Source organism: Lasiosphaeria miniovina (assembly GCF_030549165.1).
Source record: "Lasiosphaeria miniovina strain SMH2392-1A chromosome Unknown B0T26scaffold_5, whole genome shotgun sequence".
Lineage (NCBI taxonomy): Eukaryota > Fungi > Ascomycota > Sordariomycetes > Sordariales > Lasiosphaeriaceae > Lasiosphaeria > Lasiosphaeria miniovina.
Genome location: NW_026848224.1, coordinates 3945574 through 3961897, shown reverse-complemented (window position 1 = coordinate 3961897; position 16324 = coordinate 3945574). Strand labels below are relative to the sequence as shown.

The window sequence follows — 16324 nt, the reverse complement described above, 5'->3', positions numbered from 1 at the left end:
GTGAGAGCCAAAGCTATGGCGAGATTCTTTGCAGATCGAGGCGTAGTCGTGGAGCGCTCGGCACCAGACACACAAGCACAGAATGGCGGAGCCGAACGCTCAGGGGGTGTGATAAAGTTGAAGGCGAGAGCGATGAGGATGGCTGCTCGCTTTCCGCACTACCTTTGGGTAGAGATCTTCAAGGCCGCAGTCTATCTGTTTAACAGAACGCCGAGAAGGAGTCTCAACTGGCAGACTCCGTACGAAGTTTTCCACACAGCCGTCGCGCGCATCTCAGGCAACAAGACCGGATTAAGGAAGCCCAAGCTGCACCACCTGCGCAACTATGGTAGCCGAGCGTATGCGATGACGCCAGACGCCCTCAAGAAGGAGAACAGACTAATGAAGTTGAAGCCGAATGCCTGGATAGGCTACTTGATCGGCTACGATAGTACTAATATCTACAGGATCTGGAATCCTAAGACTAATAAAGTGATCAGAACTCGAGATGTGACTTTTGACGAAGACAATCTCTTTGACGGCGATATTAGCAAGTTCAAGGACGATCTCTGCGAAGTCACTCCCGCAGATGTACCAGATCTTGGAGGATTGCGAAGTCCAAGAAGAAGAGGCAGACTCTCCTGCAGCGATATCTACACAGCACGACTTCCAAACTCAAGAAGAAGATGAGGAAGAGCTGATCCTTGACGAGATCGTCGTTCGAACATTAGCACAGAGGAGTCAAGATCTACAGCAAGTAGTCGAAGTTGAGCACGCACACTCTGGAACCTCCGTAATTGAGAATGAGTGCCATCTATCTGAAACCTTTGAATCCGAGGCAGATATCTCTGAACTTATAGAGGCAGAGTCCATGAAAGAAGTGGAGATGGAACGCGAGAACGAGTACGAGACTGGCCCCCTCTACTCAGCGTATTGCCCAAGCCAACTCCTACCACCTGGATCAAATCAATCACACGCAACGGATCTGTTAGCGGCAGCCTTCACAACAATAGAGCTCAGTGAACAAGACACACACGCGATGCCTCAAGGCGAGACCTGGAGAGCAGCGTTCAACGCAGGCAGAGTAGCCGCAACCATTGGAGAACACCACGGCAAGGCAGCCAGTCGATGGCATCTCTATAAAGAGTTAAACCATCTGCGACTTAGCCCACGAAGGCGTAGGCAACTGGCACGCTGCGAGGTAGCCATGATGGCTGAAACTAACGCTAAGAACCATCCCACTACAATTAAACCAAGAGCTAACGGCAAGTATCACAGGCGAGATCTGCCACCTGCACCGATTAGTTATGGTCGTATGTGCGCACACCCACTCGAGATCTGGTTCCGAGCCGCCATGGCCGACCATATGGAAAGCCATCACGAAATGCAGTCGTTTGAAGAGGTCCACATCGCCTCTACCAAGGGCGAGCAGATCCTCGATTGCAAGTGGGTTTATACCTACAAGTTCGACAAAGACGGGTACCTCATCAAGACGAAGGCACGGGTTGTCGTACGTGGAGACCAACAAGCGAGAGGAGACGTAGAGAATACGTACGCCTCGACCCTAGCCGGCAGATCATTCCGCACCCTCATGGCGATAGCAGCACGATTTGACTTCGAACTGATTCAGTACGACGTTGTCAACGCTTTCGTTCACGCCAAAATGCCATACGATGTGTATATGCGGATGCCGTACGGGTTCGAGCGGCAAGACCGAGTCCTCAAGCTCAAGAAGGCCCTCTATGGATTGAGAGAGTCACCACTCCTATGGCAGAAGTTATTCAACCAGGCGCTCAGAGAGGCTGGCCGCGAGCCAGTCAAGCACGAGCCGTGCTGCTGGGTTCGAAACGGAGTCATCATCTTCTTCTATGTTGATGATATCGTGGTTGCTTTTGGAGAAGAGAAGAGAGCCGAGGCGACCAATCTCGTGGTACACCTACGCAGTCGGTTTGCGCTCCAAGGAGGAGACGAAGTCCAGTGGTTCCTTGGAGTCGCAGTAATCCGAGACAGAGTCAACAGGACCATCTACCTCTCACAAGCTGAATACATACGCAAGATGGAGAGATTCCTCGTCAATAGAACCGACCGCAGGGTACACAAGACACCGATGGCAGCCGGAGAACTCCTCGCATTCTTAGGAGCGGCATCACGCCAAGAGACCCAACACTACCAAAGAATCGTCGGAACCGTTCTGTACGCCGCAGTAATCACCAGACCAGACGTAGCATTTGCAGCCTCTCGGCTCGCAAGGCACAATCTCAACCCAGGTCAACTGCACCTCAAAGCGGCGGAGCGAGTAGTCGAATACCTCTTAGTAACGGCAAACCACGCCCTCAAGATTAGAGGTGGCGACAGTCTCGATACCTGGACCGATGCCTCATTCGCCGATAACACCGCAGATCGCCGCAGCTCACAAGGTTACGTGACAACACTGTTCGGAGGAGCAGTAGGATGGAAAGCCAACAAGCAGGACACAGTAACAACCTCGACAACCGAAGCGGAACTGATGGCACTATCGCAAGGCACGAAGGAAGCGCTCTATTCGCTACGATTGATCCAGGAGATCGGAGTCCAACTCGACGAACGGCATGTCCAGATCTGGTGTGACAACACGCAAACTATCCGACTCGTCACCCAAGACGTGGCGATCCTCACTACCAAGTTGAGGCACGTGGATATCCACAATCACTGGCTACGCGAGAGAATCGAGAGACGTGAGGTACGGCTGGATTACGTGCCAACGAAGGAGCAACTTGCAGATGGCCTCACGAAGGCGCTGGCAGAGCCAGACTTTGAGCGATTCAGAGAGCTAATTGGAGTGGTGGACATCTTTGAACCACTACAACGGCGGCAGGCCACGCTGAGGAGGATCAGTGACGAAGATGTGCAAGCTTTGGAAGACTTGATCGAAGGAGGAGAGGCAGAGTTGCCTGTTCTGGAAGTCTGAATAGCCTCAATAGGTCCAGCCAACCGCCTAGCAACGGCATTTGGCTGAGGGGGTGTGTCAGACTAGCCACATGCCAAGTCACGTGGTTGACCCCGGTCGTGGCGCCGATTCACCGCAGGGGGGGGCTGGTGCGCCACAACAGAGACTTCTAGAAGAACGAGCGAGAGCCAGGAATTGAAGGAACACACAAGAATACACACAATCGAACCTATCCAACCGTGCAACTGACTGAATCCAACACCACCCAATTATCGTGACTCGCCCCTACGTCGGGCCTCTAGCGTTTTTGCGGGCCATCGGTAGCGGGTTTGTCATAGGTAAAGTAGAGCTGGGGAATTGCGTTGAAAAAGGCATGTAGTGACGCGGGGATAAGTGGCCTAGGAAAAGGGGCTTGTTTACACAGAAGCAAAAGGGTATATGCCCCTTGTTGGGGAGGCAATGTGTGATGTGCACTGGCTAGCTAACTTGTGGAGGGGTAGAGCCCCATACTAAATGTGTGAGCGAAATCTCGTGCGCGGGCATATGACGCATGCGCCTACAAGCCAGTCAGCTACTGGTGCCCAGGCTGACATTTCCTCCCCTATTGATGTTAGCTTGTTTGGGTTGCACTTGGTGTGGTTTTCACTCCTTTTCGAGGATCTGTTCTCTAATGGAAGCAAGGAAGAATCACCTTACTCTGGCCAGATCGTTTGGGCTTCAGCGTCTTAGGCGGGGGTGTTTTTTTCCCCCGTCTTATCTTCTAGAGACAAGGAATAATGAGAGAAGGTCAGAAAGTGAGGCATATTATACCCCACGGCAGAGTGCAGAGCAGGGAGAGCAGGGAGAGCAAGGAGAGCAGGGAGAGCAGGGAGAGCAGGGAGATCGGGCAAGGAGGTTGGGGGAATTTTCCCAACTAGCCTAATTATGCATTTACTTTCACTACAGTTTCCTCCTTCAACCACCACCCTGGCCCTCCTCTTCTTCAACATGCAGAGGGAAAGAAGACCGTGCTTAATACAGAACGTGGAAAAGATTAAATAGCAAAGACACACACCGTATTTCCAGCCAGACTAGCGCAGCATTTGACTAGACCTTGATATGGATGTAGCTAAAGGTGCCCTTGGACACAGTGCGCTTACCGTAGCCCTTGGCGGTGGCCCAGTTGTACTCCTCGACGGTGACGGTGTCGTCGCCGACGGCAGCGACCCAGGCGACGTGGCCGGCGGAGCCTGCATTAGTGTGGGCGATGGATCCGGGCTTGGGGGTGCTGTTGACGGTGACGCCCGAGGCGCGGGCGGCGTCGTCCCACGAGTCGGCGTTTCCCCAGGCGTGGCCCTTGTACGTGTTGGTGAAGTCGATGCCCAGCCGCCTGTTGATGCGGAAGGCTACGAAGCTGGTGCACTGGCACTTGTAGTAGCGCCACGGGTCGACGCCGCCGCACGACGACTTGTACGGGTAGTCGTTGGCCACGGGGCCTGGAATCGTTGAGCTTCCGGAGGAAGAGCACTTGGTCGCCACGTAGCCGTCGCTGCCCGTCTTGACGTAGTAGTCGGTCACGAAGCACCCGTCCGACGTCTTGTCCCAGATGGCGTTGCCGTTGATCGACTCGCCGGCCGTCTGGCACGTCACCGCGACGTCGGTGCCTCTGGCGTAGGACTTCTTGACTGCGTAGCTGGTGCCCGGCCCCGAGCGGCAGTTGACGCCGTCGCCCGTGATGGGGTATGCCGCCGTGGTGGTGAAGGCTGCTGCCTGGAGGAGGCTGGCGATGGTGAGAAGCTTCATGGTAGTTGCAAAAATGGAGGGCGTGATATTTTGTTTGGTTATCCGGAGGTTCGGTCAGGAATCAGGAAGCTCATGATGATGGTAATCTTCCAAGACTGGTGGACTTACTTGCCGAGGCCGTTCAATTTAGTCCTGGTTTTTCTAGTCTGTAGGCAGTCTGCATGCAGCCTCGTCGTCCACATCGCGACACCGAGTCGGCCCAACTTGAAGCCCTGCAAGAGTAATACTGCATGTTTCAGCAGAGCGATGTGGCACTGATTTTTGGGCTGTGCTCCTCCGACGTTACATAGATCTAGCCTGATTGGCGACTCGGAAAGGGGCAGTGTAACCCCAATGGCGGCCCAGTACCACGTGGGCTGGCTCAGGGACCACAACGAGGTTGTGGTATGGGAACAACGAGGTTGTGGTATGGGAACAACGAGGTTGCGGTATAGGGTAAGCCGTTCGGGGAATATCCCGAGGAGGGAGAAGCATGGTGCAGCAGAATTCTGTGGGAAAGGGATCGGCGGCCATACGGCACATGAAACGGGACCAAGCTTGTTCCTGAATATGAATTGCGGCCCGGAATATGCACCTTTCAGCTGAGCCCATCGGCGGTCGGTCAATCACTGCAAGTGAAACAGGAGACAAGGACACACAAGCGATGACATTCCGTTCATGGTAATCGGATCCGGTACTTTGAGGGGCAAGAGTGCCGATGGCTGATTGGTTCAAACGATAAAGTCGCCAACCACGGAGAAATATGTGCATTCCCGGAGCTTTCGGGCAGCCAGCTGAAGAGCGGGGAGGCAAGTAATGGTGTGCTAGTATATCCGGTTAAGCACGTCAGTTAGGGCTAATTCGGCTACTGCTGCCTCGTGCGTTATTAGCAATCAAAATCCTTAACTTGCAGACCACAGCCCGATGCACTTTGCGCCCGGTGCACTTTGCGCCCGCTGGCGACCAGTCCAAGCTTGGTCTAGAACCTGAAGCTGTTCCCTTCGCACATAGCCGGGCAAGCTGATTTAGTCAACCCGGTTGAACACATGTCTCGTTCTCCCAAGTTTTGACCGCTTCTCCTCGGAGTCTACCGTCGGCCTCGAGGCCCTAGTTCGCTTACACCCTCTTGCAGCGTAGGGCCAGTAAAAATGGGTCCGATAGTGCTCAGCTAGGTGTCTAGAGTGAAAATGTTCGGGTGGGCAAGCTGGAAACCAATCATCTTTGTCGGTGCAAGTCATGATTAGCACCAATGGGAAGTTAATCAACCATGATCGCGGCAAAAAGAAAGTCTCCAATCGCCGTGCCAGCTCCGTAGACAACCATAGTCAAAGACCTAGGTGTGCGGTGGCAGACCAATAAGACGGCGCACCATCACTCCGTCTCACCGAGGGTTGGAAATGGCGATTATAGACGAGCTTGGCGATATGCAAATCCACGGACCAGGTTTTGCATGTTGCTAAATAACTCATCATAAAGGGTCTTTCATGGCTTGCGCCTGTTTCGACTTCTCTGTTTCGACTTCTCTGTTTCGACTTCTCTGTTTCGACTTGCTATCCGCTTCGACATCAGATCTTCCAGCCTCTTTGAGCCTCAGGCGTGCCTTCACGTTAAATCCCACACCATCTGCGGTATGCTCTTTTCTTTGTCGACTATGAAGCTGACTGTGCTCGCCGGTCTCGCCCCGTTCGTTGTCTTGGGAGGCGCCTACCCGATCATAGGCGACGTGGTCAACTGCAGATCCGGACCGGGCACCAGCTATGACGTGAAAAGAACGTATAAAGAGGGCCAGGACGTGAAGCTCACGTGCCAGACGCCCGGCGAAGTCATCAACGGCGTCAAGCTATGGGACAAGACGACCGACGGCTGCTATGTCTCAGACTATTACGTCAAGACAGGCACCAGTGACTATGTCGCCTCCAAGTGCGGCAGCAGTTCGGGGTCGTGCGCGGCTCCGCGGTCCAACCAGGCGACTGTCGATCTGATTTCCGAGTTTGAGGGCTTCAGGGCCAGCGTCTGTAAGTGTTCTCGTTTGCCTACTGTCGTCGGGGACATGTTTTACCAACCCGGACGCCAGACACGGATCCAACGGGCAACCCTACCGTCGGGTACGGCCACTTGTGCAGCAACTCCAAGTGCTCCGACGTGAAGTACTCGATCCCGCTGTCGAAGACGGACGGCAAGAAGCTTCTGGCCGACGACATGAGGGTAAGATCAGTCCAACCCCAAGCCAGACCAGTCGGAGATAGTATCTGACGGAGAGCATCAGCCCAAGGAAGATTGCATCACAAAGATGACCAGCGACGAAGTCACGCTGAACCTCAACCAGTACGGCGCCCTTGTCAGCTGGGCGTTCAACATGGGCTGCGGCGCGGCCGAGGACTCGTCGCTTATCAAGCGTCTCAACAAGGGCGAGAACCCCAACGCGCTCATTACCGACGAGCTGCCAAAGTGGGTGCACGGCGGTGGTGAGGTGCTCCCAGGGCTGGTCCGCCGCCGCGATGCAGAGGTAGCGCTCGCCAAGACGGCTACGACGGCTAAGGCGCTGCCTGTGAAGTGCTGAGTGGGTGTTGGCCGGGGATGCGGGACGAAACCGTATGCCTTGTCTCGGGCGTCGAGATAACCGAAAGAAATATGTTGCAGGTTCGGTGGAAAGGTGGCCTGGCTGGGAGGTTGGGAGGTTGGTTGTGATGCACACGTGCAAGTTCACAGTTGTCGGGGGAAGTGCAGAGTAACTAATGATGCTAGATCAAAGTCCTGATTAACCTGCTAGTCAAGCAATGCCATGGCCCCGGCGGAGGTGTCGTCCACAGGTACTTATTTGTGTGCTGGTGAACATGACGGCGAGTCTTGAAAAGAATGCAATTACTTGGGGTGAGAGTGAGGGATGAAAGGACAAAAAATACAAAAGAAAAAAGAAAAGGCACGCCCGCAGCCGTGGCTCGAACGTGCGACGTTAAAAGAAGAGGCAAAAGCGAAGGGTATACCACAAGAGCCAACACGGAGTCCTTACCATGACCTACCGTACCTCCGTGGGCCTGTGGGGTTTGAGCTACTTCGCTGGGAGACTGGACCGGTATAGTGGTACATAAAGGCTCCTCGGTGCCTCAACACGGCCTGGGCCATGTGCCCACCAGCATCGAGCTAGGACACCTCGGTCCCCCGTGCAGGTTCGGACTAGATACACTCCCTACGCTGCGTCATCCGACTGCGGGTCGATGTTAGGCCAGGCGCTTCTGTTGCTTCTTCGAGCCCTGGTATCTTGCCCACACCTCAGGTTGCTTGCCCTGCCCACTGTGGTATGACTATCTCTTGCCCCACTGTGGTATGATTATCTCTTGTGCCTTCCAGTCACTGGTGGGTCCTGCCCTAAGCGTTCTTTTCTCACCCGTCACTGGCCGCTAGCAACGGCCACACCACAGGATTGGGGCCACGCATTTGAATTTATTTTCCTCTTCCCTAGCCCTGCCGTTTCTCACTCGACACACATCAGATTCGTCCGGAGTCCTCCTCAACGTAGACCCGCTACTTATGTACGCCCAAGACCTTTTTTTTCATGTCTGCGCACAATCCCCGTGTTCCATATCCAGCAAATTGGAAGCCAGTGAGAGAAGCCCGCTTTGCGGCACGTCATTTCTCTTCCTTCTGATTCTTTCCCTTCCACTCACCTCGAAGTCGTGGCCCGAGCGTTACCGGGTCTTGCTTTTCTACCCACAGCCCGGAAACCCATTTTTTTCTCCCGTCGCCTTTCCTCGCGTACCTTGCCGCCTTCCACTTTGGCTGGAGTGTCGGGTGTCACATACAACGCTGCATCAATTGAGGGCCAAAAAGTACTTGTATTCGGAAGGTTCAGAAAGGTGGGCATAACCTGAATACCATAGTTAAGCGGCATTCGGCTGACACAGTCTAGGCTGTAAACGGTCTAGCATGTGCGCCACCTGCGCCCATATGTGGCTTAGATGCGGCTCCTTCCGACGCCGGGCTCTTCCGGCCATTATTTCTCGTCTTCGAGCACGGCCACGCCAAACTCCGCACGTTTTCGAACAGAATGATAGGTATGTTACCCCACCACCATCTTCCAGTTTTCCGTGCAGCGCTTGCGAGTCCTTTTTTCCCTTTAAGCAGAAGATCCCCGCCCCGAACTCACGTTCTAAGCTGCTTTGCATGAGCCTATAGCTATTGCCTCCTTCCTCGTCTTCCTCGTCTTCCTCCTCTTGCTCGTCTTCCTCGTCTGCTCGTCTGCTCGTCTGCTCGTCTTGATCGTCTTGCTCCTCTTCCTCGTCTTCGTCTTCCTCGTCTTCCTCATCTTCCTCGTCCTCCTCGTCTGCTCGTCTGCTCGTCTTGATCGTCTTGCTCCTCTTCCTCGTCTTCCTCCTCCTCGTCTTCCTCGTCCTCCTCGTCTTCCTCGTCCTCCTCGTCTTCTTCGTCTTCCTCGTCTTGCTCATCTTCCTCCTCTTCCTCCTCCTCCTTCCTTCTCCCTCCAAATGTCACTACCGAGCGCAGATATGGTCGTCTACTCCCACGCCGTGGATGTTGCGAGCATATCCCCATCACCACGCACACGCTAAAAGGAAGACAGCCAAGAATTCGCCGCGGTACAGCCAAAAGTCAAACAATTGAACGGCACCGACAGAGTCATACTGGCCGACTCACGAACTTTACCGCCAACCCACGAGTCCCCTCGGAGTCCTCTGCTCCGAGGGTGATGAGTGGATCAAGACTCTCGAGGGCGAAGTCCGTCGGGACTGTGGTCGCTGCCTTCGGCTGCCAGAGCGAAGAGAAACGGGCTCTTTTTCTTTCCCTTAGACGATAAAAAATGGCTACCGGAGCCGAGAAGAGGTAAGGTCCTTTCCTTCATATTCTACTCCGCGTAGACATTATACTAACCAAGTTAGTTTTGAGCCCTACCAGGCAGAGAAGTACTGGCTTCTAATAAAACGCTATACTTTCACCCTCTACTACCTCCCACGCGACATGTCTCCCCTGAGAGCCGCTCGTCTCTGCCCACACGAGAGTGTTTTTAAGATGTCTCAAGGAAAAAGCACGCAGTATCCAGCCCCGGCGAACTCAAGAACTCCGGCAAGATTGACACTAGCACGAAGCACATTCAGAACAAGCGATTCGAAATCACATCCAAGACAGCTCGTCGGTTCCCTCACCACCTTCGAGGTCGGAAGCTGGCTAGCGGTGACGTTGTTGGATCTCTACAGAAAAGAAATGACCGCATCAACCCATCTCCCACACAGAAGTCGGCCCATCTCCTGCCACACAGAAGTCGGCCCAACTTGTGATGGGATAGTCTGCCAAAATAAGAAGAGGATGATGATGAATTGAAGGGAAGCTAGCTGGCTACCTGGCAATTGATTAAGTCGTTGCGTTAGCGTCACTTACCGCTGACGACGTAACAAACCGACTCTGAGCAGTGATGGTGTCGATGACGAGCGCCTCGCCAGCACTGCTAGCGGGTTCTGCTCTAGGCTCCATCCTCTCGCTGTTGTTCAAACCACGCTCTCCTCTCGTGGGGTTCGCTGGCTGGCCAGGGCAACTGGCTTGCAATTGACAGGTTGACTGACTAGCCGGGGCAACGCTACTCCGGGCCGCAACGAACTCCGGATGCCCACCACAGACCCTGGTCTATTCGCTCCCTTAGTCCGCCGGCTTTAAGGCACCGCCTTCGCGACGTCTAGAGGCACGCGATTCTTCCGATTCCCGGTGGCCGACGGTGAAGATATCACCGTCAGAGAATAGTATGTGTTCCCCTTGCAACTAAGTTTTTCCTTTGCTAACCTTTATATCAGGGGGCGGCCCCGCCAACAAACATTCAGGGATTTGACTCTTGCTTTCCGGGAGTTTGGGAGTGGTGGCCTCGGAAATGTTCAAGGGGTCTAACCAAGAGAAACCCCGAGATCCTAAGCGATGCGTCTGATCAGGCGTGCATGATGGCGGACCGCGCAAGCGGGGGAAGCCGTTGTGTTGCGTCTGGTCAGGGGCTCGCTGGGGATCTTGGAGTTTCTCCTGGTTAGAAAACGGGCGAAGGAAAACGACACAAATCAAGTGAGAGATAGGGCCCGGGGTTGGGCACAATCGCCCCCGTGTCCGCTGTCCACGAGGCCACGTCAAAGCTGAAGAAAGAAGCCCACCAGCCCTCGATGAACAAGATCGCCCCGTACCTGGGTGACAACAACTGCACCTGGGTGACAAGAACTGCACCTGGGTGACAACAAGCGCTTCACTGGCATGGACACACCGGACAGAGCGTACGGGGGGGATAGTTGTAAGGAAAAGGACACTCACCTTGCCAACCACCTGTCAACGCGCACTCCTTACACGCGTTGACCGTCTGGCACTAACGGGCCAGATCACTGCCGGCTGGCATGAGCCACTAAGCCCATACCGGGCGCCTTGTGTCACGTGCATATTCGGGACCGAGCTCCTGAGCATGTATATAAACAATGGCCCTCGACCTCTCCTTTGCGAGGGCCAGGCTGAAGTCTTACGCCAATACCAGTCATTGCTCACCTTCTGTTGTCTTCATTGTGACCACCTTGATCAGGCGTACCTGCCCTCTCTTACAACCCCCTATTCCAATGTACTCATAATGTCATAGTTACGTGACATGAGTGGAAAGCAGGATAACAAGGTAAGATCAGGTAGACACTTGGCTAAATATCCGGCACTACGGAGTAGAGAAGGGGGAATCGCTTGTCCCCGTATGAAATAGAATCGAATAGATGTATCCACGAGACAACCAAGTACTCTCCGCGCCCGATACCATGCAGTGATAGGGGTGTCGTAGAACAACATAGTTTAGGTGGTAGATCAGGGCCAGAGACTTGTCGGCGGGAAAATTACTACCAAGTTACTTTTTTTTAGTTTACTATAAAGAAGTGCCAACCCTATGTTCTTGTAATAGAGTCTTCATCCCTTAATAACTGCGGTTTCCTAATTAACGAAAGTGAGCTCTCTAGATAAACTCTCTTCCCGCCGCAGAGTGTTTCAAGAGGTTGTTGCGGCTCTAGCAGTATGGAGTTCGCCTCCAGCAAGGCATGCTTCATTACAGTTTTCTTCATAGCTTCCCTTGTTGCACCACATATTATATTGGCACGAAGTCGTTTGCTGGAAACATCCGCTTATGTAATCATCTATTGCGCGCGGTGATATTGTATTTCCCACATGCGCAAGGCAAGGTCTTCTACGAAACTGTAAGGAAACCACCCTCGTAACCACCATGGCCACCGCCACCAGGGCCACCCTCGCCACCATCGCCACTATCGCCACCGCTAACAGGGCCACGCACTATCGCCACTACCACCCTGGCCACACAAGGATGACTCGTAACCCCTTTCACGTGTATATAGACCATGGCCTTCGCACACCTCTGTGGCTCAGGCCAGGTTGAAGTCTTACGCCAATACCAGTCATTGCTCGCCCTGCTTGTTGCTCCTATTGTGACCACCTTGATCAGGCGTACCTGCCTTCTCTTACAGAAACCCACCTCTGCATGCTAAGTCCTCCACCCAAACTCTTCCCACCTTCCCGCCTCAATCACTATCCTTCGGAATCCCCATCTTTCGGAATCGCCATCCTGCGGGACACGATCAAATTTCACCATGATCTCTGGCTTTTCCCAGGATCCATACTGCGAGAGACGCTCCAAGTCAGGAGTGGCCTGGCCCTCAGGCAGAGAGATATTCATCCACCGCATCATGTTAGCCACAAAAAACTTAGCCTGCATCCAGGCGACGTCCTCGCCCATGCAGTTGCGCAGGCCGTGCTGAAGTTTGGCAGCCAATGTCACCGCCGCTGCTAAATGGCAAGCTACCAGACACGACGTCGTACGGCCCGAGCCATCTCTCGGGCCGGTACTGCAGCGGCTCGTTGAAGTAGCGCAGGTTGCGGGCCAGGGCGAAGACACTGGTTTGCACGATGACCTGGAAAGCGGCAGGTTAGCGGTGTGGTCATTTTCCTCGCTCCGTATCCTGCACAGCTTGTTTGAGGGGAGGGAGGCGGAAGGGGGATACTGACTCCTTTCGGCACAAAGCAACCATCAATCACGGTACCCGGGCTGATGCGAGGCATGCCATTGATATATCTGGCCATTAGACGAAGCGACTCCAGGAGACGGGCGTCAAGAATGGGCAGACCCTCGAGCTGGGCACCGAACTCCATGCTCAATTTGGGGGGGAAGGCGGGTCTTATCTCTTCTTCTAGAAGAGTGCACCAGACGGGGTTCTGAAGAAGGTGGACGATGGTGAAGTAGAGCCAGTCGGCCATTGGGCTGAAGGACGCCAGCACCAGCTGCGCGCCCGCCGAAGCGACCCGATCCGTCGTGATCTACCGCTCCACTCCAGGCACCCGGCGCTCCCCCTCGATATCGATACCGGGCACCAGCACAAAGCTGCTCCAGTTCCCCTTAGCCATTATGGTCTGGACCAAACGAAACAGCTTGGGCCGCCGCGCAAGCCACTGCAAGCTTCCTGCCGATGCCTCACCCACGAAGAACCCGAATGAGCCTAACTTTTCCAGAAGCGCCGGCACGAGGGACAGAAGGGACCGCAGGAGAGGGATGCACCCGAACAACTGGAAAATCGGGGCCAACGCGTTCCAAGCATGGGCAAGGTCGAACTTTGGAGATAGATGGGCTGTATTTCACATAGGTTAGTGACATGTATGTACAGGGCGTGGACAGAATCGATAAAGACCAATAAATCAATCAGTGCTTACCGATGTCATGAAGGCGTGGTTATCGTGACATGTCAGTTTCACCGCCACGTCCATGGCAAACCAGTTGATGAACTCGAGAAGGGGTAAGACAGTCTCAGGCTCTTCATATCTAGACCGAGCATAAATATAGTCGAAGATGGCATCGGCCTGTGTCCAGACTATGAGCTCGTAATTGGTCAAGGCACCGCGAAACTTGAACAAGAGCTTATCGGCAACAGAAGCATGCCCGAGAAGATCTGTGCCCCAGACTGTGGTAGTCTTGAGGAATCTTCCGCGACCGTTATGCTGCGCGCCGTAGATGTCTAATTACCATGTGCGTCTCGTCAGCAACTGTCTTTGATCAAACCAGCCGCCAGCCACGATGCCAAACAAGGGGTGCCGTTGGTAGATAGGGGTGTGAAAAGAAGGTGGAATGCTAAATATCGTAAATTTCTGAGGCACTGGGTAGGCTGGAAAAGCACCCGCAAGACTAGCCTGCAGGCCCGATACTTGGGATTAGTGATGTGAAAAGCTCTAACACATACCGATAAAGGCCTGGTGGTTCATGAAGACAAGCTCGTTGGGCGCGATGCGCACCACGTTGCCATACTTGCGCAAGGCATCCTCAACTGTGAACGCGTAGCGGCCAGAAAGACTAGGGGGGCAATCAGGTCAGCTTGTGTCTGATTAAATCAAATGAACGAGGACTAGAAGAGTACTCACCAATGATAGTAGCGCCAGATGGGGAGACGGCGGCGAGGTGAGGGCCGGGGAATTTGGCCAGCGGGTGGAAGAAGAGGCGGTAAACGCCTGTGGTCGCGATGTAGACCGAGAGCTAGAGGCACCGCGTCAGCATGGAAGGGCCCCGACTTTCAAATCTGGGTGCAGGGTAGACGTACAGCGTCGACGATGAGCGTGGTGGGGGCAGGGGCAAAGGCGAGAGTGAGAGCGAGGGCGAGGGCGGCTAGGGCCCCGACGAAGGCAGCTTGAAGGGAAACCATCTCCGGTCTATACCGGGCGTGATGACTTGTCAAGCGTGATTGAGGTTGAAAGAGGGGGGAAAAAAAGGGAAAGAAACGCACAAGGATCCTAGGGGTGCAGAAATTTAACCTGGTTCCGAGTTCAACATCAGACGGTTTCCCTTTCCAAAAAGCCCTATGCCCTAATTCCTCGAGGACCCCACCACCGCCAGCTGCTAGCAGTCTTTCCCAATAAGTTCCTCCAACCTGAATTTGTGCTGCCTTTTCAATCAAACCACACAACTTTCCGGCAGGCCCGTGCGACTTCCTCCCTCAACGCAAGCGCTCTGGCTGCGCCCCCCGCGTTCTCTTGGCCGGAAGCTTCCAAGAGGTACTTTATCACATCTCACTGCTCCCCTCGAAGACTCTCTGACATTGAAATCCTGACTCTTGAACAGGTTGCCGAGTTCCAGCAGCAGCGTCACCACCGCCCACCCTCCCCCCCCGGTGTCCTCCGTCCCCCCCCGTGTCCGCCGTCAACGAGCGACGGCTAAACTTGAGAAAGAAGCCAATTAGCCGTCAGTAGGCAAGATTGCCCCGTACCTGAGCGATAAAACCCGCTTTACTGGTATAAATGTCACCGGCCAAAGCGCGCACTCGCTCTTCGGCGGCAATATAACAGAGGACGACGACGCCATCTAATGCGTAGATCGGCCCTCCTCGATTATGAAGCGTCGATGATCGAGGGGGGCCAATCTATGCATTGGATAACATTCTTAACTTCAGCACCGTCAACAGCCCTTCATTCTCTTTCGTTTCCAGACCGGCACTCCCACCCTGCGGCGTTCTTTGGCAGGGTTTTGACAAGAGTTGGACTTTACATCGGCAGCATATTTCTTGTTCCTTCACTTCTGGAGACGGGATCTCGGGCCATTTTCGAAGGAGAAGATATATTAAATTGGAATGGAAGCAGGAGTAGGTTGTGTGATGTGTAGGAAGCATGGGGTTTGCTCGTTCCCTGATTTCTTTCTGTATGGAATAGCAGCTGGTGGTCGCCGCCTTTTGGCGTAGCAGGTGCTAGACTTTATATGAGAAACATTCTTGCTCCTAGACCGGTTTGGAACGGGCGGCCCAAGGCGTGACTTAACGTTGCGTGTCTGCTAATTCTGTGCAAATTCCATGGCGTTTGCAACACAGCTTACCACACACGCTACATTGACACATCGACTACTAATTGATCATATGGCGGGCATGGAAACTTCGAAACGGCTCTCTAAAAGATCTTCAAGGTTATCGAACACAAAGGGACAACACACAAGCTTTGGATATACTGCAGATGCAGCAGTCTTGCCTTGGGTTGAGATAGATGCCACGTAATAGATCCAAGCTCGCAACACGGCTGTCCAGGGCGTTGGTACAGTCCAGTCTGTGAAAATCCGTGACGTGGCACTTAGGAGGAATAAGGTTAGCTACTTTGGTGGACAAACGGCGAGAAAAAGTGTTATCTTGGTAGGCATGTCGAGAAGACTGGTAAGTCACGAGAAAGTCATATCTGAGTCTCAGGAGCCGTCGCCTCCTTTCTAGAAAGCTTTTCAGACAGGCTAGAAAAAAATGCTGAGTCTCTGTTTATATGGGAAGTCCCCCTGATGGAAAATGCGAGGTTGGCCCGTATACTACATATACTACACAAATGCTGTTGTTTCTCTCACAGTATTTATCTCCACGTCGTTGCCGAAATTCTTCCCTCTCCCTTCTAATGATGAGACCATCTCGAACGCTGTGTCCTTCTCATCCAGCCCTCGTGAGACCAGTCCACGAACCCTGGAATCCCGATCCTCTTGTGGCAGGGCATGTCGATGCCTATCAACCGGTAGCCTGAGCAGGCAGCAAGCATCCCTTTCCTCTGCTCGTGTCGCGGCGTTTGTTGCCTTCCTCTGACTTCCCCTATCCCCTCTTCTATTTATTTATGTGTGACGGCCATCTTGCTCTCCGTGGGCCT

General features: G+C 53.8%; 4 protein-coding genes across 4 annotated transcripts; 1 reads left to right on the top strand and 3 right to left on the bottom strand.

Annotated features, from left to right (window-relative positions):
• Positions 1-3991: 3991 nt before the first annotated feature.
• On the bottom strand, positions 3992-4687 carry B0T26DRAFT_650538 (CHAP domain-containing protein; the record flags this gene model as incomplete). The annotated part of the gene is made up of 1 exon (XM_060438191.1): positions 3992-4687. One exon carries the CDS (start codon positions 4685-4687, stop codon positions 3992-3994), a length of 696 nt encoding a protein of 231 aa, XP_060294907.1.
• A 1630-nt stretch (positions 4688-6317) lies between these two features.
• Positions 6318-7722, top strand: B0T26DRAFT_782724 (glycoside hydrolase family 24 protein; the record flags this gene model as incomplete). The annotated part of the gene is made up of 3 exons (XM_060446730.1): positions 6318-6681; positions 6741-6871; positions 6933-7722. 3 exons carry the CDS (start codon positions 6318-6320, stop codon positions 7224-7226), a joined length of 789 nt encoding a protein of 262 aa, XP_060294906.1. The 3' UTR covers positions 7227-7722.
• Positions 7723-8475: 753 nt separating this feature from the next.
• B0T26DRAFT_804336 (uncharacterized protein) lies at positions 8476-9333 on the bottom strand (the record flags this gene model as incomplete). The annotated part of the gene is made up of 2 exons (XM_060447124.1): positions 8811-9333; positions 8476-8531 (listed from the first exon to the last, which is right to left on the bottom strand). The coding sequence occupies exons 1-2, from the start codon at positions 9106-9108 to the stop codon at positions 8476-8478; spliced, it is 354 nt and encodes a 117-aa protein (XP_060294905.1). The 5' UTR covers positions 9109-9333.
• Positions 9334-12167: 2834 nt separating this feature from the next.
• Positions 12168-14367, bottom strand: B0T26DRAFT_753669 (cytochrome P450; the record flags this gene model as incomplete). The annotated part of the gene is made up of 8 exons (XM_060445724.1): positions 12168-12437; positions 12496-12594; positions 12689-12961; positions 13019-13288; positions 13388-13689; positions 13912-14021; positions 14086-14201; positions 14266-14367. 8 exons carry the CDS (start codon positions 14365-14367, stop codon positions 12168-12170), a joined length of 1542 nt encoding a protein of 513 aa, XP_060294904.1.
• Between the last annotated feature and the right edge of the window lie 1957 nt (positions 14368-16324).